Source organism: Garra rufa, chromosome 12 (genome assembly GCF_049309525.1).
Source record: "Garra rufa chromosome 12, GarRuf1.0, whole genome shotgun sequence".
In the NCBI taxonomy this organism is placed as follows: domain Eukaryota; kingdom Metazoa; phylum Chordata; class Actinopteri; order Cypriniformes; family Cyprinidae; genus Garra; species Garra rufa.
Window position 1 is genome coordinate 42,440,224 of NC_133372.1, and position 23,043 is coordinate 42,463,266.

The window sequence follows — 23,043 nt, forward strand, 5'->3', positions numbered from 1 at the left end:
CACAAAATTCACAGGTTTGGTAAGAGTCCTGGCCTGAAGACACCTAAAGACTAATATTCAGATATTATCATAGCGCCACTTGTTGGCAGCAGGATATATCATATCTTTCACTAACTCAAACATACCAAGGTCAATCTGCACCAAACTTCATATGTTTGATAATAGTGCTGGCCTGAACACATCTACATGCCAATAATTAGTTACAGGCATAGCGCCACCATCTGGCAGCGGCAAGTTTGGCACATTTAAATGACTTATGACATATTTTTTCTATATTTACTGTATTAAAAGCATACTGCCCACCGTTTGCTGATTTCCTGAAGCCACCGGTCGGCGGTGAGCCCAGGTGCGAGGGCCCGTTCATCGCTGCTCGCAGCTTTAATTAGGGCCCGAGCACCGATGGTGTGAGGACCCTATTGGATCTGCTCCGTTTCTTATTAGGGCCCGAGCCCAAAAGGGCGAAGGCCCTATTGTTCTTCTAAGGGTTATTATTTTTTTTTTTTTTTTTTTTTTTTTTTTTTTTTTTTTTTTCAACCTTCCGGGCACTTTTGGGGGCCTTAACATACTCAAAAACTCTTGAAAATTTGCACACACGTTGGAATCTGCGGCCATCAGGACGCCAAAGAGGCTGGGACCCGGGCGTGGTTCAGGGCCTCTACAGCGCCCCCTGGAACACAGTTTGAAAACTTGATGTACTGCGCACACATACTTGCATGTATTGATATGAAACTCGGTACACATATAGATCTCACTGAGCCAAACAACTTTTGTACTCTATGTCATAGGCTCCACCTGACAGGAAGTGAGATATTTAGGGCTGTTTAAAAAGCGCATGCTCTGGAATTTAACGTACTCCTCCCAGGAATTCCATGGGATTGTCACCAAACTCGGTCAGCATGATCTCAAGACATTGGGGATGCTAAATTGCGAGGAGATTTTTGATATCTCGAACGGTTTGGCCGTGGCAAGGCGACAAAGTTATGGCGAGAAATGAGAAACAGGAAGTGTCTAATAACTGTTGACCACATTGCCTGATTCTGATGAAACTTCACCAGTTTGTTCGTTGTATGATGCCGATTCCATAAATGTGACTATTATGAGTCAAAGTTATAGCGCCACCAACTGGCAGCAGGAAGTGTGTCATTTTCAAAATGCTTTGAAATCAGCCTCTTAATTTTACTCGATTTTCTTTAAACTTCATCAAAATCATGTCAAAACACGGCCGATAAGAATATGTAAAGGGGTCGATGATAAATCGAATGCTGTTGCCATGGCAACATGTCAAACTTTAAAATTAGATTCCTGTCTTTTCGAGGCAGTTAACATGCTTAGAATTTCATGAAACTCAACACACACATCAATATTAATGATAGTTAGACACTGGCAAAAGGTCATAAATGGACGTGGAGCAGGCACTCTATAGCGCCATCTTTTGACAAAAGTTGGGGGGTTAGTTTTTCCTACAGTCACCAAACTCTGTACATATATTAATCTCATCAATTTGGACAACTTTCTAAATCAAACTCATTAGCTGAGACCAACAGGAAGCCGGCTATTTTGATTTGAATGTGGATTTTTGGAAAAATCAGGCTGTAAACAAATTCACACTCCTTCTAAGAAAAATAAGGTATTCACACCAAACTTTTTTAACATGAAGAGAAGATTCTGAAGATGTTAAATTGCGAGCGAATTTGGGATATCTTGAACGGTGTTGACGTGGTGATTTTTTAAAGATGTAGTAAAAAACATAACCGTAATTTTTTTATATCTTTAAAGTGCAGCATCCAAACTCTTTACAACTTTTTTCACACAGAGATCTTATCATTCTGAGCAAGTGGTGTAAATATCAATTTTATACAAGCTTCTATGAATTAAAGAAAATTAAAAAAAGAAATTAGAAACCTGCTGTCACTCTGCCTGTGCCTGTCTGTGTTCAGTCACCATTGAGTCACTGAAGAGTGACTGAAGGGGGGAGGGGTGTAAGGGAGAGAGACCAGTGGAACATGCTGTTTTGCTTAAGACCATCTTTGAGGAAGATGCACATTGCTGTAGCGTAATCGACATAAATATGTCTGATATTTTGAGAAAATATAAAGGGTCATTAAATCTTTCATTGTTTGTATTTTGCAGTTGTTGTTTTTTATTTATTTTTACTGAACTGTACCATGAACTTGTCCTATTCAGTCACATAGCAAAAGATTAAGAAAAATACAACTTTTAAGCATGAGTGAATAATCTTCATTGTAGACAATATTTTCATAGTGTTATTTATTGAATATAAAATTATAATAATTAAAAATTTCAAGACAAACTTTGACAACAAAACAAACTTTGCTGTTATCTGTTCAAAACATCCGAAAACCATCATTTTAAGATCAGTTATATATATATCGCCCCATTAAAACACTCAACTTGATTTTTAAAGATATTTTGAAAGAATTAAGCGTTTATAGAGCACTTTGTGTATTGCTGTACACCCACATGAACTGTGTTCATGTTCATGTTAATTCACAGTACATAAACTAAAAGATACTAATTTACCTTTAAACAATATATGAATACTTTTTTTTAGCTTAATATTAATTAACATTAATAAATGCTATTTAATTATTGTTCATGTTAACTAATATAGTTAATGTTAACAAATGAAACTGGATGGCAACATTTTATATATTGTGTGTATGTGTCTCTGTGTTGATTTTAAAGTGTAACCCTTTCAATTCTGTAAACTTAAAATCCAAACTAGCAGAGGGTTACTGTGAATGCATTTGCCAACTGTGCACCGTTTTCCTTATTGATTCTTAGTTATGTAGCGCTTAAGAGTGATGTCTTATAACAGGAGTCACCAGCAAAGCAATATCCACATACAAATTGTACAAATAGGTAACGATTTAAGCAGAAGTGGTGAATGTAATGCAAGCAATAATAACATTTTGTTATCATCATGAATTACATGTTCTTATCATCATCATCAGAATATAGGGAAAATGTTCACATTTGGTTCACAGTTGGCATTATCTGAAGTCCTTGCAGGGGATTAGGTTTATAGCAAACTCCTCCTAGACATTTAATGAAATCAACATTATATTTGGTCAGTCTGATCTAGAGGCCTTAGAGATGTTAAATTGTGAAGATCTTGAGTTTCAGTAAAGGGCGTGTCCGTGGCGGCCTGACAAAGTTTGATGTTTCGCCATGGACATAAGTGTAATAACTCAGCCATAAAATGTCTGATCTGCCTCAAACTTCAGAGGTTTGGTAAGAGTCCTGGGGCCTCATTTATAAAACTTTCTTACGCACTGATTTGATCTTAGAGTGTTCGTACGATCAAATCCACGTCAAAGTACAGATTTATAAAAACCGTCTTTGACGTGGAAAAGTACTTATCTCCACGTCAGATTCCAGCTTGGCGTACGACCGTTTCCTTGTGGTAATGCCTGGTATTGCAGATAGTTCAGCCTCACTATAATTTGATTTCTTGCGCTTCTTTTTACTTGCCATTGTCACAGAGTTTTTGCTTTAGGAATGAGCTCATTTTATATGTTAATTAATTAAGCAGGGGCGTTTCGACGGCGGAACATTCAGCTGCACACAATTCCACGATCATTTGTGATTTATAACCGAATGACTGACGGACGCATGGATTTGGTGGTACGTTCGTTTCTCTGAATCGCTCTTACGATCAAATCAGAAAAGTTCTTAGATAAAATCAAGGATGGTTTCTACGCAAGTCTTTATAAATGAGGCCCCTGGCCTGAAGACACCTAAAGGCCAATATTCAGATATTATCATAGCGCCACCTGTTGGCAGCAGGATATATCATATCTTTCACTAACTCAAACATACCAAGGTCAATCTGCACCAAACTTCATATGTTTGATGAAAGTGCCAGCCTGAACACATCTACATGCCAATAATCAGTTATAGGCATAGCGCCACCAGCTGGCAGCAGGATATTTGGCACATTTAAGTGACTTTGACATATTTCTCCTATTTTTGCTGTATTAAAAGCATACTGCCCACCATTAGCTGTGTTCCTAAAGCCACCGGTCGGCGGTGAGCCCGTGTGCGAGGGCCCGTTCATCGCTGCTTGCAGCTTTAATTATTATTATTATTATTATTATTTTTTTTTTTTCAATGTTTTGGGGGATTTCGGGGGCCTTAACAAACACGAAAACTCTTGAAACTTTGCACACACATTGGAACCTGCGGCCATCAGGGCCGGACAGACTTTGACATGGGGGGGTCACCTGGGGGGGGCATGGCACAGCGTTAAAAATTGCGACTTTTGAAGGGCTCTGGAGCGCACAACGGTTGACCTACAGTCACCAAATTTCATACACATATAGACCTCATCGGGCCGAACAAATTTCACACTCATAGTCCGTGCTTCGCCAAACAGGAAGTCGGCTATTCAGGGATGTCTAAAAAGTGCATGCAATGGAATTTGAAATACTCCTACTAGGCCTTTCCACCGATGGCCACCAAACTCGGTCAGCATGATCTCAAGACATTGGGGACGCAAAATTGCCAGGGGATTTTTGATATCTCGAACGGTTTGACCGTGACGGGGCGACAAATTTATGGCGAGAAATGAGAAACAGGAAGTGCCTAATAACTTTGACATACTTTGTCTGATTTTGACCAAACTTCAGCAGTTTGTTCATCGTCTGATGCCGATCACAGAGATGTGACTATTATGAGTCAAAGTTATAGCGCCACCAACTGGCAGCAGAAAGCGTGACGTTTTTGAAACGCTTTAAACTCAGCCTCTTAATTTTACTCAATTTGCTTCAAACTTCATCCCAATAATGTCAAAACACGACCGATAAGAATCTGTGAAGGGCGTTATCCATAACTTTTATCATGTTGCCATGGCAACATGTCAAACTTTAACTTTAGTTTTTTGTGTTTTTGAGCCACTTAAAATGCTTAGAATTTCATGAAACTCAACACACACATCTGTATTAATGACAGTTAAACACTGATAAAAGCCCATAAATGGGCGTGGAGCAGGCGCTCCATAGCGCCACCTTTTGACAAAAGTTGGGGGGTTACTTTGTCCTACAGTCACCAAACTCGGTACATATATTGGACTCATCAAGCCGGACAACTTTCTAATTTACACCCATTAGCTACGACCAACAGGAAGTCAGCTATTTTTATTTAAATATGGATTTTTGGAAAAATCAAGCTGTGGAATTTGAAATACTCCTCCTAGACCTTTCCACCGATGGCCACCAAACTCGGTCAGTATGATCTCAAGATATTGGGAATGCAAAATTGCCAGGGGATTTTTGGTATCTCGAATGGTTTGGCCGTGGCAGGGCGACAAATTATGGCGAGAAATGAGAAACAGGAAATGTCTAATAATTTTGACACACTTTATCTGATTTTGACCAAACTTAAGCAGTTTGTTCGTCATATGATACCGATCACAGAGATGTGACTATTATGAGTCAAAGTTATAGCGCCACCAACTGGCAGCAGGAAGTGTGTTGCTTGCAAAACGCTTTTAAATCAACCTCTTAATTTTACTCAATTTGCTTCAAACTTCATCAGAATAATATCAAAACACGGCCGATGAGAATCTGTGAAGGGGTCCTTGATACATCAAATGCTGTTGCCATGGCAACATGTCAAACTTTAACATTTGTTTCCTGTGTTTTTAAATATAGCTGTGAATAAATTCATATCACTCATAGCAGAATCAGACAGTTCACACCAAACTTTGTCAACATGATGCCAAGATACTGAAGATGTTAAATTGTGAACGGCTTTGGGACATCTTGAACGGTGTTGATGTGGTGATTTATGAAAGTAACAATAAAAAAGATGAAGAGTTATTTTCATATATCTTTAAATTGCATTATTCTAACTCATCAAAACTTTTTACATATAAAGAACAAGAAATTCTTAGGAAATACGTGTAGTTTCAAAATGTTATCATGCTCAGAGGCCCCAAAAACATTAAAAGTGTCACATAAATTTGTCAGATTAAAGCTCTAATACCAGGGATGAACACTAGAGGTCCTCATAAGATAAGGAATCGTTTGACCTCTAATGCTATTTAGCTCATTGTCAGTGTATAATAATGACAATAATCCATAGAATCAATTGATATGTACTGTACTGTCAGTGTACTTTTACATAATTATTTTGTATAGGTGCTTAAAGAGCATTAAAATCTTTTTTTAATCTTTTAAGGAAAAATTATATGATTTATATAGATATATACAATCTCACTGATAGAATAAAAAATCTTATAAGTATGACACTATACTGCTCAGTTCACTTAATTAGAATGAGAAACAAATACATCAACTAAGTTAATATGTATTTATTTTTAATATATTTGTTTATAATTATTTCACAGATGCTTATAGATCATTAAAATAATATTTAAAAATGGATGTAGATCATAAAACATGGTAACTATTTAAAATAGGGTCTCTTTTGTTAACATTGGTTAATGAACTAACACACGAACGAACAACGAACAATATATTTGTACTCTATTTTCTTCAAACTTCATCAGAATGATGTAAAAACACGGCCGATGAGAGTCTGTAAAGGCGTCCCTGATGCATCAAATGCTGTTGCCATGGCAAATAAATAAAAATACAAAATACATTCAAATATTTGTTTCCTGTGTTTTTGAGGCAGATAGCGTGCCTAGAATTTTATTTTCCATTTTCAATTTTCAATGATTTATTATATATTTAAAGTGCAGCATCCTAACTCTTTGAAACTTTTTTCATACAAATAACTATTCATTCTGATTAAACACAGTTCATTTCATAATTATACAAAACTCCACGAATGAAAGAAAATTAAAAAACAAATCTGATCTCACTCTGCTCTGCACTCTATGTGTGTGTTTGTGTGGTAAGTGGCTGAGTGTAAGGAGGTGGGATGGGTGGTAAGAGAAAGAGTCAGACAGGAGGAGAGACAGTTAGGGTTAGTCCAAAGGGTTACTGTGAATGCATGTGCCAACTGGGCACCGTTTTCCTGATGCTATCGGGATGGCGACTGCCAGACGGCGAGGGCCCGGTCAACGCTGCTTGCAGCTTTAATTAGGGCCCGAGCCCAAAAGGGCGAAGGCCCTATTGTTCTTCTAAGGATTCTTATTTTTTTTATTTTTTTTATTTTTTTTCAACCGTTGGGGCACTTTTGGGGGCCTTAACATACTCAAAAACTCTTGAAAATTTGCACACACGTCGGAATCTGCCGTCGTCCGGACGCCACAGAGGCTGGGACCCGGGCGTGGTTCAGGGCCTCTACAGCGCCCCCTGGAACACAGTTTGAAAACTTGATGTACTGCGCACACATACTTGCGTGTATTGATATGAAACTCGGTACACATATAGAACTCATCGAGCTGAACAACTTTTGTACTCTATGTCATGGGCTCCACGCAACAGGAAGTGAGATATTTAGGGCTGTTTAAAAAGCGCATGCTCTGGAATTTAACGTACTCCTCCCAGGAATTCCATGGGATTGTCACCAAACTCGGTCAGCATGATCTCAAGACATTGGGGACGCTAAATTGCGAGGAGATTTTTGATATCTCGAACGGTTTGGCCGTGGCAAGGCGACAAAGTTATGGCGAGAAATGAGAAACAGGAAGTGTCTAATAACTGTTGCACACATTGCCTGATTCTGATGAAACTTCACCAGTTTGTTCCTTGTATGATGCCAATTCCATAAATGTGACTATTATGAGTCAAAGTTATAGCGCCACCAACTGGCAGCAGGAAACGTGTCATTTTCAAAATGCTTTGAAATCAGCCTCTTAATTTTAATCGATTTTCTTTAAACTTCATCAAAATCATGTCAAAACACGGCCAATAAGAATATGTAAAGGGGTCGATGATAAATCAAATGCTGTTGCCATGGCAACGTGTCAAACTTTAAAATTACATTCCTGTCTTTTCGAGGCAGATAACATGCTTAGAATTTCATGAAACTCAACACACACATCAATATTAATAATAATTAGACACTGGCAAAAGGTCATAAATGGGCGTGGAGCAGGCACTCTATAGCGCCATCTTTTGACAAAAGTTGGGGGGTTAGTTTTTCCTACAGTCACCAAACTCTGTACTTATATTGTCCTCATCAATCTGGACAACTTTCTAAATCAAACTCATTAGCTAAGACCAACAGAAAGCCGGCTATTTTGATTTGAATGTGGATTTTTTGAAAAATCAGGTAGTAAACAAATTCACACTACTCCTAAGAACAACCAGCTGTTCACACCAAACTTTTTTAACATGAAGAGAAGATTCTGAAGATGTTAAATTGCGAGCGGATTTTGGATATCTCGAACGGTGTTGACGTAGTGATTTTTTAAAGATGTAGTAAAAAACATAACCCTAATTTTTTATATCTTTAAAGTGCAGCATCCAAACTCTTTAAAACTTTTTTCACACAGAGATCTAATCATTCTGAGCAAGTGCTGGAAATATAAATTTTATACAAGCTTCAATGAATTAAAGAAAATTAAAAAAATAACTCAGAAACCTGCTGTCACTCTGGTGAATGTCTCTACAGTATGTGTGTGCGTTCAGTCAGGCACAGAGAAGCTCATTATTGCAGGGGGGAGGGGTGAGAGGCAGAGAGGGTGACAGAGTAGAGAGCCATCCTACAGACCATCTTTGAACAAAAAATGCAAATATGTATTGTAATTACATAAATATGTCTGATCTTTGAGAGTCTGATATTTTGAGAAAATATAAAGGGTCACTTAGTCTTTCATTGTTCGTATTTTGCAGTTGTTGTTTTTTATTTATTTTTTACTTAACTGTACCATGAACTTGTCCTATTCAGTCACATAGCAAAAGATTTAAAAAAATACAACTTTTTAGCATGATCAATTTATCTTCATTGATAGACAATATTTACATAGTGTTATTTATTGAATATAAAATAATAATAATAAAAAATTATGACAGACTTTGACAACAAAACAAACGTTACTGTTATCTCTTCAAAACATCTGAAAACCATAATTTTAAGATCAGTTATAAATATATATATATATATCACCCCGTTAAAATACTCAACTTGATTTTTAAAGATATTTTGAAAGAATGAAGAGTTTATAGAGCACTTTATTGTGTATTGCTGTACACCCACATGAACTGTGTTCATGTTCATGTTAATTCACAGTACATAAACTTTATATGAATACTTTTTTTAGCTTAATATTAATTAACATTAATAAATGCTATTTATTTATTGGTCATGTTAACTAATATAGTTAATTTTAACAAATGAAAATGGATGGCAACATTTTATATTTTGTGTGTATGTGTCTGTGTGTTGATTTTAAAGTGTAACCCTTTCAATTCTGTAAACTTAAAATCCAAACTAGCAGAGGATTACTGTGAATGCATGTGCCAACTGGGCACCGTCTTCCTTATTGATTCTTAGTTATGTAGCACTTAAGAGTGATGTCTTATAACAGGAGTCACCAGCAAAGCAATATCCACACAAAAATTGTACAGATAGGTAACAATGACATTTAAGCAGAAGTGGTGGATGTAAAGGAAGCAATAATAACATTTTGCTATCATTATGAACCATGTTCTTATCATCATTTGTAGCATACTGGTTCACAGTTGGCATTTATCTGAAGTCCTTGCATTGATTGCATTTAGTTAAATCAACATTATATTTGGTCAGACTGATCTTGAAGCCTTAGAGATGTTAAATTGTGAAGATCTTGAGTTTTCATTAAAGGGCATGTCCGTGGTGGCCTGACAAAGTTTGATGTTTCTGCATAGACATAGAAGTTGTTATAACTTAGCCTGAAAATGTCTGATCTGCCACAAAATTCACAGGTTTGGTAAGAGTCCTGGCCTGAAGACACCTAAAGACCAATATTCAGATATTATCATAGCGCCACCTGTTGGCAGCAGGATATCTCATATATTTCACTAACTCAAACATACCAAGGTCAATCTGCACCAAACTTCATATGTTTGATAATAGTGCTGGCCTGAACACATCTACATGCCAATAATCAGTTATAGGCATAGCGCCACCAGCTGGCAGCAGGAAGTTTGGCACATTTAAGTGACTTTGATCTATTTTTCCTACATTTACTGTATTAAAAGCATACTGCCCACCGTTTGCTGTGTTCCTAAAACCACCGGCCGGCGGATAGCCCGTGTGCGAGGGCCCGTTCATCGCTGCTTGCAGCTTTAATTATTATTATTATTATTATTCTTCTCCAAAATGAATCGCATTTTTGAGGGCTTAGACATACCCGAAAACTCATGAAACTTTGCACACACATCAGACCTGGCGAAAATTTACGTCTGATATGGGTTTCAGAAGTGGGTGTGGCAAAATGGCTCGACAGCGCCACCTTTACACGTTCCGCGGTGTGCGCTTTCAGCTGTGATTCACGTACATGCACGGAAATCGGTACACACATGTAACACACCAATACCTACAAAAAAGCCTCTAGGAGCAAAATCCGGAACCCAACAGGAAGTCGGTTAATATTAATATTCTCAACAAAATTTGTGTCATTTTTGCCTTTTTCAGGTGTCGTACTTGAACGAACTCCTCCTACAGATTTATTCGGATCAACACCAAATTTGCAGAGTCTAGTCTAAAGCCCTTTGTGACGTTAAATTGTGAAGATCTAGAGTTTTCATCGGAGGGCGTGTCCGTGGCGGCCTCGCAAATTTCGATGTTTCGCCATGAAAAAGGAAGTTGCTATAACTCAGGCATACAATGTCCTATCTGTCCCAAACTTCACATGTGTGATAACACTCCTGACCTGAAGACATCTACATGCCCATATTCAGTTATAGTCATAGCGCCACCTGCAGGCAACAGGAAGTGTAATGCCGTACTCTACAACCAACTCCTCCTAGAGATTTATTCAGATCAACACCAAAATCGGTCAGTCTAATATAAAGGCCGTAGCGATGTAAAATTGTGAAGATCTTGAGTTTTCGGTAAAGGGCGTGTCCGTGGCGGCCTGACAAATTTCGAGGTCTCGCCATGGATATAAAACTTGTTATAACTCAGCCATAAAATGTCCGATTTGCCTCAAACTTCACATATTAGATAAGAGTCCTGGCCTGAACACATCTGAAGGCCAATATTCTATTATAATCACAGCGCCACCTGTTGGCAACAGGAAATGACTTGTATCAAACTCCTCCTAGAGATTTAATGATATCAACATTATATTTGGTCAGTCTGATCTAGAGGCCTTAGAGATGTTAAATTGCGAAGATCTTGAGTTTTCGTTAAAGGGCGTGTCTGTGGCGGCGTGACAAAGTTTGATGTTTCGCCATGGACATAGAAGTTGTTATAACTCAGCCATAAAATGTCCGATCTGCCTCAAACTTCACAGGTTTGGTAAGAGTCCTGGCCTGAAGACACCTAAAGGCCAATATTCAGATATTATCATAGCGCCACCTGTTGGCAGCAAGATATATCATGTCTTTCACTAACTCAAACATACCAAGGTCAATCTGCACCAAACTTCATATGTTTGATGAAAGTGGTGGCCTGAACACATCTACATGCCAATAATCAGTTATAGGCATAGCGCCACCAGCTGGCAGCAGGAAATTTGGCACATTTAAGTGACTTTGACATATTTCTCCTATTTTTACTGTATTAAAAGCATACTACCCACCATTTGCTGTGTTCCTAAAGCCACCGGTCGGCGGTGAGCCCGTGTGCGAGGGCCCGTTCATCGCTGCTTGCAGCTTTAATTATTATTATTAGGGCCCGAGCACTACAGTGCGAGGACCCTATTGGAATTGCTCCGTTTATTATTATTCTTCTTCTTCTTCTCCAAAATGAAAAGTCTTTTTGAGGGCCTAAACATGCCCGAAAACTCACCAAACTTTGCACACGCATCAGACCTGGCGAAAATTTACATCTGATATGGTTTTCAGAAGTGGGTGTGGCAAAATGGCTCGATAGCGCCACCTATAAAATTTCAACGGAGTGCGCCTCGAGCTGCGTTTCACGTACATGTACGAAACTCGGTACACATATGTAACACACCAGCACCTACAAAAAAGTCTCCTGGTGCAACATCCGAAACCCAACAGGAAGTCCGTTATATTGAATTTCCTGTACGATTTTTGTGCAGTTTTTGCCATTTTCAGGCCTCATACTTTAACGAACTCCTCCTACAGTTTTTATCCGATCATCTTCAAATTTGCTGAGTGTCATCATAAGGCCTTTGCGATGTTAAATTGCGAAGCTTTAGAGTTTTCGTCGAAGGGCGTGTCCGTGGCGGTCGGACAAACTTTGATGTTTCGCCATGAAAAAGGAAGTTGCTATAACTCAGGCATACGATGTCCGATCTGCCTCAAACTTCACATGTTTGATGACAGTCTGGTCCTGAACACACGTCAGTGCCCATATTCAGTTATAGTCATAGCGCCACCTGCTGACAACAGGAAATGACATGTTTAACACTGTTATGGACTCCTAGAAACATATTGAAAAGCGTTAACAAGTCTTAAATAGGCTAGCAACATGCTACAAACATGCTAAAACATGCTAGCAACACTTAGCTAAGAGCTAAAGCATGCTATTAATACAAATACAAAAGGAAATTGCTGTAACTCATGTATATAATGTTGAATCTGACCCAAACTTAATATTCAACATGCTACAAAAATAATAAAGCATGCTAGCAACACTTAGCTAATATGCTAAAGCATGCTAATAATACAATGAAACAGGAAGTTACTCTAACTCAGGCATACAATGTCCAATCAGCCCCAAACTTAACATGTTTGATAAGAATCCTGGCCTAAACACACGCCCATGCCCGTATTCAGTTATAGTCATAGCGCCACCTGCTGGTAACAGGAAGCCACATGTTTAATACTGTTGTGGATGCCTAGCAACATTTTAAAAAAATTCAACAACTGTTAAACAGGGTAGCAACATGCTAGAAACATGCTATAACATGTTAGCAACATTTAGCTAAGTGCTAAAGCATACTCTTAATGCAATGAAACATGAAGTTACTGTAACTCAGGCATGCAATGTCCAATCAGCCCCAAACTTCACATGTTTGATAACAGTCCTGGCCTGAAGATATCTACATGCCAATATTCAGTTATAGTTATAGCGCCACCTACTGTCAACAGGAAGTGACATGTTTAACACTGTGACACACTATTAGCAACACACTAAAAAAGCCATTGAGTGCTAAACTAGTTTAAAACGTACTCAAACATGCTAGCAACACTTACTTAGTGCTAAAGCATGTTGTTAAAGACATAAAACAGGAAGTTACTGTAACTCAGACATGCAATGTCCAATCAGCCCCAAACTTCACGTTTGATAAGAGTCCTGGCCTGAAGATATATACATGCCCATATTCAGTTATAGTCACAGCGCCACCTGCTGACAACAGGAAGTGACTTTTAATGGTGTTACGGACTCCTAGCAACATAAAAAAAAGCGTCAGCAAGTTTTAAATAGGCTAGCATCATGCTGGAATCATGTTAAAAAATGCTAGCAACACTTAGCTGAGAGCTAAAGCATGATATTATTACAAAGAAAAATAAGTGTAACTCATGCATACAATGTCCAATCTGACCCAAGCTTAATATGTTTGATAAGAGTCCTGGTCTGAACACAAGCCCATGCCCATATTCAGTTATAGTCATAGTGCCACCTGCTGGCAACAGGAAGTCACATGTTTAATACTGTTGTGGATGCCCAGCAACATTTTAAAAATATCAACAAGTGTTAAATAGGGTAACAACATGCTAGAAACATGTTAGCAACATTTAGCTAAGTGCTAAAGCATACTCTTAATGCAATGAAACAGGAAGTTACTGTAACTCAGGCATGCAATGTCCAATCAGCCCCAAACTTAATATGTTTGATAAGAGTCTTGGCCTGAATACATTTACATGCCAATATTTAGTTATAGTCATAGCGCCACCAGCTGGCAACAGCAAATTACTTGTTTTACACTAACTTAAGCATGCAATGTACAATTTGCACCAAACTTGACATGTTTGCCAATAGTCCTGGCCTGAAGACATCTAAAAGCCAATATTTTGTAATAGCGCCACCTGTTGGCAGCAGGATATGTCATGACTTACACTCAAGCATGCCATGTTCAAGCTTCACCAAACTTCATATGTTTGATAAAAGCACTGGCCTGAACACATCTGCATGCCAATATTCAGTTATAGGCATAGCGCCACCAGCTGGCAGAAGGAAGATTGGCACATATCAATGACTTTGACATATTCCTCCTACATTTTCTGTGTTAATAGCATAGTGCCCACCATTCGCCACCGATCGGCGGTGAGCCCGAGTGCGAGGGCCCTACCATCGCTGCTTGCAGCTTTAATTATTATTATTATTCTTCTCCAAAATGAATCGCATTTTAGAGGGTCTAAACATGCCCGAAAACTCATGAAACTTCGCACACACATCAGACCTGGCGAAAATTTACGTCTGATATGGGTTGCAGAAGTGGGTGTGGCAAAATGGCTCGACAGCGCCACCTTTACACGTTCCGCGGTGTGCGCATTCAGCTGTGATTCACATACATGCACGAAAATCGGTACACACATGTAACACACCAATACCTACAAAAAAGCCTCTTGGAGCTAAATTTGACACCCAACAGGAAGTCGGTTATTTTTAATTTTCTCAACAAATTTTGTGTCATTTTTGCCATTTTCAGGCCTCGTATCTGAACGAACTCCTCCTAGAGATTTATTCGGATAAACGCCAAATTTGCTGAGTCTAATCTAAAGCCCTTTGTGACGTTAAATTGTGAAGATCTAGAGTTTTCATCGGAGGGCGTGTCCGTGGCGGCCTGGTAAATTTCGATGTTTCGCCATGAAAAACGAAGTTGCTATAACTCAGGCATACAATGTCCGATCTGTCCCAAACTTCACATGTGTGATAACACTCTTGACCTGATGACATCTACATGCCCATATTCAGTTATAGTCATAGCGCCACCTGCTGGCAACAGGAAGTGTCATGCTGTACTCTACAACAGACTCCTCCTAGAGATTTATACACATCAACACCAAAATCGGTCAGTCTAATATAAAGGCCTTAATGATGTTAAATTGTGAAGATCTTGAGTTTTCGTTGAAGGGCGTGTCCGTGGCGGCCTGACAAATTTCGAGGTCTCGCCATGGATATAAAACTTGTTATAACTCAGCCATAAAATGTCCGATTTGCCTCAAACTTCACATGCTCGATAAGAGTCCTGGCCTGAAAACATCTGAAGGCCAATATTCTATTATAATCACAGCGCCACCTGTTGGCAACAGGAAATGACTTGTAGCAAACTCCTCCTAGAGATTTAATGATATCAACATTATATTTGGTCAGTCTGATCTAGAGGCCTTAGAGATGTTAAATTGCGAAGATCTTGAGTTTCCGTTATAGGGCGTGTCTGTGGCGGCGTGACAAAGTTTGATGTTTCGCCATGGACATAGAAGTTGTTATAACTCAGCCATAAAATGTCCGATCTGCCTCAAACTTCACAGGTTTGGTAAGAGTCCTGGCCTGAAGACACCTAAAGGCCAATATTCAGATATTATCATAGCGCCACCTGTTGGCAGCAGGATATATCATATCTTTCACTAACTCAAACATACCAAGGCCAATCTGCACCAAACTTCATATGTTTGATAAAAGTGCTGGCCTGAACACATCTAAATGCCAATAATCAGTTATAGGCATAGCGCCACCAGCTGGCAGCAGGAAATTTGGCACTTTTAAGTGACTTTGACATATTTCTCCTATTTTTACTGCATTAAAAGCATACTGCCCACCATTAGCTGTGTTCCTAAAGCCACCGGTCGGCGGTGAGCCCGTGTGCGAGGGCCCGTTCATCGCTGCTTGCAGCTTTAATTAGGGCCCGAGCACCGATGGTGTGAGGACCCTATTGGATCTGCTCCGTTTCTTATTATTATTATTCTTCTTCTCCGGAATGAATCGCATTTTTGAGGGCCTAAACATACCCGAAAACTCATGAAACTTTGCACACACATCGAACCTGGCGAAAATGGACATCTGATATGGGTTGCAGAAGTGGGTGTGGCAAAATGGCTCAATAGCGCCACCTTTACACGTTCCGCGGTGTGCGCATTCAGCTGTGATTCACGTACATGCACGCAAATCGGTACACACATGTAACTCACCAATACCTACAAAAAAGCCTCCTGGGACAAAATCCGAAACCCAACAGGAAGTCGGTTATTATTAATTTTCTTAGCAAAATTTGTGTCATTTTTGCCATTTTCAGGCGTCATTCTTGAACGAACTCCTCCTAGAGATTTATTCGGATCAACACCAAATTTGGTGAGTCTAATCTAAAGCCCTTTGTGACGTTACATTGCGAAGATCTAGAGTTTTCATCAGAGGGCGTGTCCGTGGCGGCCTCGCAACTTTCGATGTTTCGCCATGAAAAAGGAAGCTGCTATAACTCAGGCATAAAATGCCCGATCTGCCCCAAACTTCACATGTGTGATAACACTCCTGACCTGAAGACATTTACATGCCCATATTCAGTTTTACTCATAGCGCCACCTGCAGGCACCAGGAAGTGTCATGCTGTACTCTGCAACAAATTCCTCCTGGAGATTTAATCAGATCAACACCAAAATCGGTCAGTCTAATAAAAAGGCTTTAGCGATGTTAAATTGCGAAGATCTTGAGTTTTCGTTGAAGGGCGTGTCCGTGGCGGCCTGGCAAATTTCGTGGTCTCGCCATGGATATAAATCTTGTTATAACTCAGCCATAAAATGTCCGATTTGCCTCAAACTTCACATGTTCGATAAGAGTCCTGGCCTGAACCAATCTGAAGGCCTATATTCTATTATAATCACAGCACCACCTGTTGGCAACAGGAAATGACTTGTACCAAACTCCTCCTAGAGATTTAATGATATCAACATTATATTTGGTCAGTCTGATCTCGAGGCCTTAGAGATGTTAAATTGTGAAGATCTTGAGTTTTCGTTAAAGGGCGTGTCCGTGGCGGCCTGACAAAGTTTGATGTTTCGCCATGGACATAAAAGTTGTTATAACTCAGCCATAAAATGTCCGATCTGCCTCAAACTTCACATGTTTGGTAAGAGTCCTGGCCTGAAGACATCTAAAGGCCAATATAAAGATATTATTATAGTGCCACCTATTGGCAGCAGGATATATCATATCTTGCACTAACTCACACATACCAAGGTCAATCTGCACCAAACTTCATATGTTTGATGAAAGTGCTGGCCTGAACACATCTACATGCCAATAATCAGTTATAGGCATAGCGCCACCAGCTGGCAGCAGGAAGTTTGGCATATTTAAGTGACTTTGATCTATTTTTCCTACATTTAATGTATTAAAAGCATACTGCCCACCGTTTGCTGTGTTCCTAAAGCCACCGGTCGGCGGTGAGCCCGTGTGCGAGGGCCCGTTCATCGCTGCTTGCAGCTTTAATTAGGGCCCGAGCACCGATGGTGTGAGGACCCTATTGGATCTGCTCCGTTTATTATTATTATTATTATTCTTCTCCAAAATGAATCGCATTTTAGAGGGCCTAAACATGCCCGAAAACTCACGAAACTTTGCACACACATCAAACCTAGCGAAAATTTACGTCTGATATGGGGTTCAGAAGTGGGTGTGGCAAAATGGCTCGACAGCGCCACCTTTACACGTTCAGCGGTGTGCGCTTTCAGCTGTGATTCACGTACATGCACGAAAATCGGTACACACATGTAACACACCAATACCTACAAAAAAGCCTCTTGGAGCAAAATTTGACACCCAACAGGAAGTCGGTTATTTTTAATTTTCTCAGCAAAATTTGTGTCATTTTTGCCATTTTCAGGCGTCGTACTTGAACGAACTCCTCATAGAGATTGATTCGGATCAACGCCGAATTTGGTGAGTCCAATCTAAAGCCCTTTGTGACGTTAAATTGCGAAGATCTAGAGTTTTCATCAGAGGGCGTGTCCGTGGCGGCCTGGCAAATTTCGATGTTTCGCCATGAAAAAGGAAGTTGCTATAACTCAGGCATACAATGTCCGATCTGTCCCAAACTTCACATGTGTGATAACACTCCTGACCTGAAGACATCTACATGCCCATATTCGGTTATAGTCATAGCGCCACCTGCAGGCAACAGGAAGTGTCATGCTGTACTCTACAACAAACTCCTCCTAGAGATTTATACAGATCAACACCAAAATCGGTCAGTCTAATATAAAGGCCTTAGTGATGTTAAATTGTGAAGATCTTGAGTTTTCGGGAAAGGGCGTGTCCGTGGCGGCCTGACAAATTTCGAGGTCTCGCCATGGATATAAAACTTGTTATAACTCAGCCATAAAATGTCCCATTTGCTTCAAACTTCACATGTTCGATTAAAGTCCTGACCTGAACACATCTGAAAGCCAATATTCTGTTATAATCACAGCGCCACCTGTTGGTAACAGGAAATGACTTGTAGCAAACTCCTCCTACAGATTTAATGATATCAACATTAAATTTGGTCAGTCTGATCTAGAGGCCTTAGAGATGTTAAATTGTGAAGATCTTGAGTTTTCGTTAAAGGGCGTGTCCATGGCGGCCTGACAAAGTTTGATGTTTCGCCATGGATACAGAAGTTGTCATAACTCAGCCATAAAATGTCCGATCTACCTCAAACTTCACAGGTTTGGCAAGAGTCCTGGCCTGAAGACCCCTAAAGGCCAATATTCAGATATTATCATAGCGCCACCTGTTGGCGGCAATATATATCATATCTTTCACTAACTCAAACATACCAAGGTCAAGCTGCACCAAACTTCATATGTTTGATGAAAGTGGTGGCCTGAACACATCTACATGCCAATAATCAGTTATAGGCATAGCGCCACCAGCTGGCAGCGCAAAATTTGGCACATTTAAGTGACTTATGACATATTTCTCCTGTATTTACTGTTTTAAAAGCATACTGTCCACCGTTTGCTGTTTTCCTAAAGCCACCGGTCGGCGGTGAGCCCGGGTGCGAGGGCCCGTTCATCGCTGCTTGCAGCTTTAATTAGGGCCCGAGCACTACAGTGCGAGGACCCTATTGGAATTGCTCCGTTTATTATTATTCTTCTTCTTCTTCTCCAAAATGAAAAGTCTTTTTGAGGGCCTAAACATGCCCGAAAACTCACGAAACTTTGCACACGCATCAGACCTGGTGAAAATTTACATCTGATACGGTTTTCAGAAGTGGGTGTGCCAAAATGGCTCCATAGCGCCACCTATAAAATTTCAACGGAGTGCGCCACGAGCTGCGTTTCACGTACATGTACGAAACTCGGTACACATATGTAACACACCAATACCTACAAAAAAGTCTCCTGGTGCAACATTCGAAACCCAACAGGAAGTCCGTTATATTGAATTTCCTGTACGATTTTTGTGCAGTTTTTGCCATTTTCAGGCCTCGTACTTTAACGAACTCCTCCTACAGTTTTCATCCGATCATCTTCAAATTTGCTGAGTGTCATCATAAGGCCTTTGCGATGTTAAATTGCGAAGCTTTAGAGTTTTCGTCGAAGGGCGTGTCCGTGGCGGCCGGACAAACTTTGATGTTTCGCCATGAAAAAGGAAGTTGCTATAATTCAGGCATACAATGTCCGATCAGCCTCAAACTTCACATGTTTGATAACATTCTGGTCCTGAACACACGTCAGTGCCCATATTCAGTTATAGTCATAGCGCCACCTGCTGACAACAGGAAGTGACATGTTTAACACTGTTACGGACTCCTAGCAACATATTGAAAAGCGTTAACAAGTCTTAAATAGGCTAGCAACACGCTACAAACATGCTAAAACATGCTAGCAACACTTAGCTAAGAGCTAAAGCATGCTATTTATACAAATACAAAAGGAAATTGCTGTAACTCATGTATATAATGTCGAATCTGACCCAAAATTAATATTCAACATGCTACAAACTGTCACGCCAGGCCAGCAGAGGGAGCCCTTACCCCCACTGACTGTTGCTGCTCCCTCTGCTGCCTCTATGGTTACTTCCTGTTTATCAGACATAAAAGCCAGCTCATCACACACACACATCGCGAAGTATTGTTTTGCTCCAGCGGACTCTACCAAGCGTTTTCCTTTGCTCTCAGGTTTCCTAGTCTCCTTGTTGTTCCCTAGCCATAGTTCTGTTTTTGTTTTCCCAGTCTTAGTCTTAGTTTTCTAGTTTCTTGTTTTCATTTCATTGTTTCATTTGGACTGCCCACTTGGATTTTGACCCACGCTTGTTTATTGGATTACGCTATTGGATTGTCTTCGCTGTTCATGTTTGCTGGTGTTTTCGACCCTGTCTGTCTGACTACGATCTGCTTAATAAAGCCTTGCATTTGGATCCTCACTCTTGGTCGTCCCGTTTGTGACAGAATACTTCGCCACACCCGGATCCAGCGGCTTTACTCACCACCAGCATCACAACATGGACCCAGTCGACCAACTTCTGCTCCTCAGACAAGGAGATCTCCCCATCAAGGAATATGTTCAACGTTTCAGTGAGTTGTTGCATAAAGTATCATTTTTTGATGAGGTATACTTTAAGGACTTATTCCGTATGGGGCTGAATGAACCAACAAGATCAATGTTGCCTGGGGGGAAATCCTTATGCTCACTGAAGGATTATATGAACTATGCACTGTCGTTATGCGGCTCTCCATGTACTGTGGGTATTCTAGTTGAGCCCCAGCACAAGATGTCTGCTAGCTTCAAGCCACAGCACAAGATGTCTGCTAGCTTCGAGCCACAGCACAAGATGTCTGCTAGCTTCGAGCCACAGCACAGGACGTCTGCTAGCTTCGAGCCACAGCACAAGATGTCTACTAGCCCAGAGCCAAAGCACAAGATGTCTGCTAGTTCAAAGCCTGTTCATAAGATGTCTGCCTTTCAGGAGCCCCTTCACAAGATGGCTACCTTCCCTAAACCTGTTCACAAAATGGCCGCCTTTCCCGAATCAGCTTTCGGAATGACCATCCTTCCTGAGTCCGCATTCAAGATGGTCACCCGATTGGACCCAGCTCACAAGAAATCTACCACGTCTGACTTCTCTCACAAGATGGCTGCCACCCCAAGGCCCGATCACAAGATGGCCGCCATCCCCAAGCCTGTTCACAAGATGGCTGCCACCCCCAAGCCAGTTCACAAGATGGCCGCCGTCCCAAAGCCTGCTTCCAAGATGGCTGTCCTTCCCGAGTCAGCTCATAAGATGGCCGCCTTTCCTGAGACTGCACCCAAGATGGCCGCCCTTCCTGATCCTGTTCGCAAAATGGCCGCTCTTCCAGACCCTGCTCACAAGATGGCCGCCGTTCCAAAGCACGTTCATAAGATGGCTTCCGTTCCTGAGTTCCCGGTCAGAATGGCCACCACGCCAGAGCCTGCTGCAAAGATGGCCGCCACGCCAGAGCCTGCTGCTAAGATGGCCGCCACGCCTGAGCCTGCTGCAAAGATGGCCGCCACGCCAGAGCCTGCTGCAAAGATGGCCGCCACGCCAGAGCCTGCTGCAAAGAGGGCCGCCACGCCAGAGCCTGCACCCAAGATGACCGCCACGCCCGTGCTGGCACACAAAATGGCCGCCATACCTGAGGCTGTTATTAACAGAGTGGCTACAGCGTCAGACTCTCACCCTTCCAGGACGTATCAGAGACTAATGTCTAGCTTGGAGGACCCACCACTGCTGTCAGCTCGTTCGGCTGGTCCCTTACTGTCAGCCGAGCCAACGTCTGCTCACCCCACATCAGCCAAGCCAGCGTCTGCTAGCGCCACATCAGCCAAGCCAGCGTCTGCTAGCGCCACGTCAACCAAGCCAGCGTCTGCTCACGCCACGTCAACCAAGCCATCGCCTGTGAACGTCATATCTGCTTCTCTCGAACCTGCACCAGCTGCCGTTCCTACCAAGTCAAGTCAAGTTACAGCTGCTGTCCCTGCCAAGTCAGGTCACGTCACAGCTGCTGTTCCTGCAAGGTCAAGTTACGTCACAGCAGCTGTTCCTTCAGAGCCATATCCAGTCACAGCTGCTCCAGCCTGGTCAAGTCCAGTCACAACGGTGCCAGCCACGCCAAGTCAAGTCACTGCTGAAACTTCAATGTCAAGCAAGGACTCACCTGAGCATCCAGAGCCATGTCATGTCTCACCCAAGCCGTCACTCCCAAGCCTCACGCCCACTCCACTGCCAACTGCGTTACCTGTTATGGCTATCGCCATTTTGAGTGTTTGGGCTGCACACTGCGCCTCAGAGGCCTCTTCTGCCCATGAGTCTGTCAACAAGTTTGCTCTGGAGGCCTCATCTGCCCACATGTCCGCTGCGCCTATACCTCTTTCGGAGGTGGCGTGCATAGCGGAACTCCTTGCTCTGCCAGCGCCGCCAAGGCTTCATGCTCTGCCTGCACCACCAAGGCTTCACGCTCTGCTCGCTCCGCCAAGGCTTCACGCCCTGCCCGCTCCGCCAAGGCTTCACGCTCTGCCCGCTCCGCCAAGGCTTCACGCTCTGCCCGCTCCGCCAAGGCTTCACGCTCTGCCCGCTCCGCCAAGGCTTCACGCTCTGCCCGCTCCGCCAAGGCTTCACGCTCTGCCCGCTCCGCCAAGGCTTCACGCTCTGCCCGCTCCGCCAAGGCTTCACGCTCTGCCCGCTCAGCCAAGGCTTCACGCTCTGCCCGCATCGCCTGTGCTCCCTGCTCTGCCAGCACCGCCAGTGCTCCCTGCTCTGCCAGCACCGCCAGGGTTCCCTGCTATATCTGCTCCGCCAGGACTCCTTGCTCTACCTGCTCCGCCAAGGTTCCTTGCTCTGCCTGTTCCGCCAAGACTCCTTGCTCTGTCTGCTCCGCCAAGGTCCCTTGCTCTGTCTGCTCCGCCAAAATTCCCTGCCCTGCCTGCTCCGCCAAAGTTCCTTGCTCTGTCTGCTCCGCCAAGGTCCCTTGCTCTGTCTGCCCCGCCAAGACTCCCTGCTCTGCCTGCACCGCCTAGGTTCCCTGTCATCTCTGTCTTGGCGTCT

At 41.8% G+C, this 23,043-nt stretch overlaps 1 protein-coding gene across 1 annotated transcript in view; it reads right to left on the reverse strand.

Annotated features, from left to right (window-relative positions):
- Positions 1-22,174, reverse strand: part of LOC141347614 (voltage-dependent calcium channel subunit alpha-2/delta-2-like) — a 99,632-nt gene extending 77,458 nt beyond the window's left edge. Inside the window, exon 1 of the mRNA XM_073852602.1 lies at positions 22,157-22,174. Within this exon, the coding sequence (XP_073708703.1) occupies positions 22,157-22,174 (18 nt within the window). The remainder of the gene's footprint in view (positions 1-22,156) is intronic.
- Between the last annotated feature and the right edge of the window lie 869 nt (positions 22,175-23,043).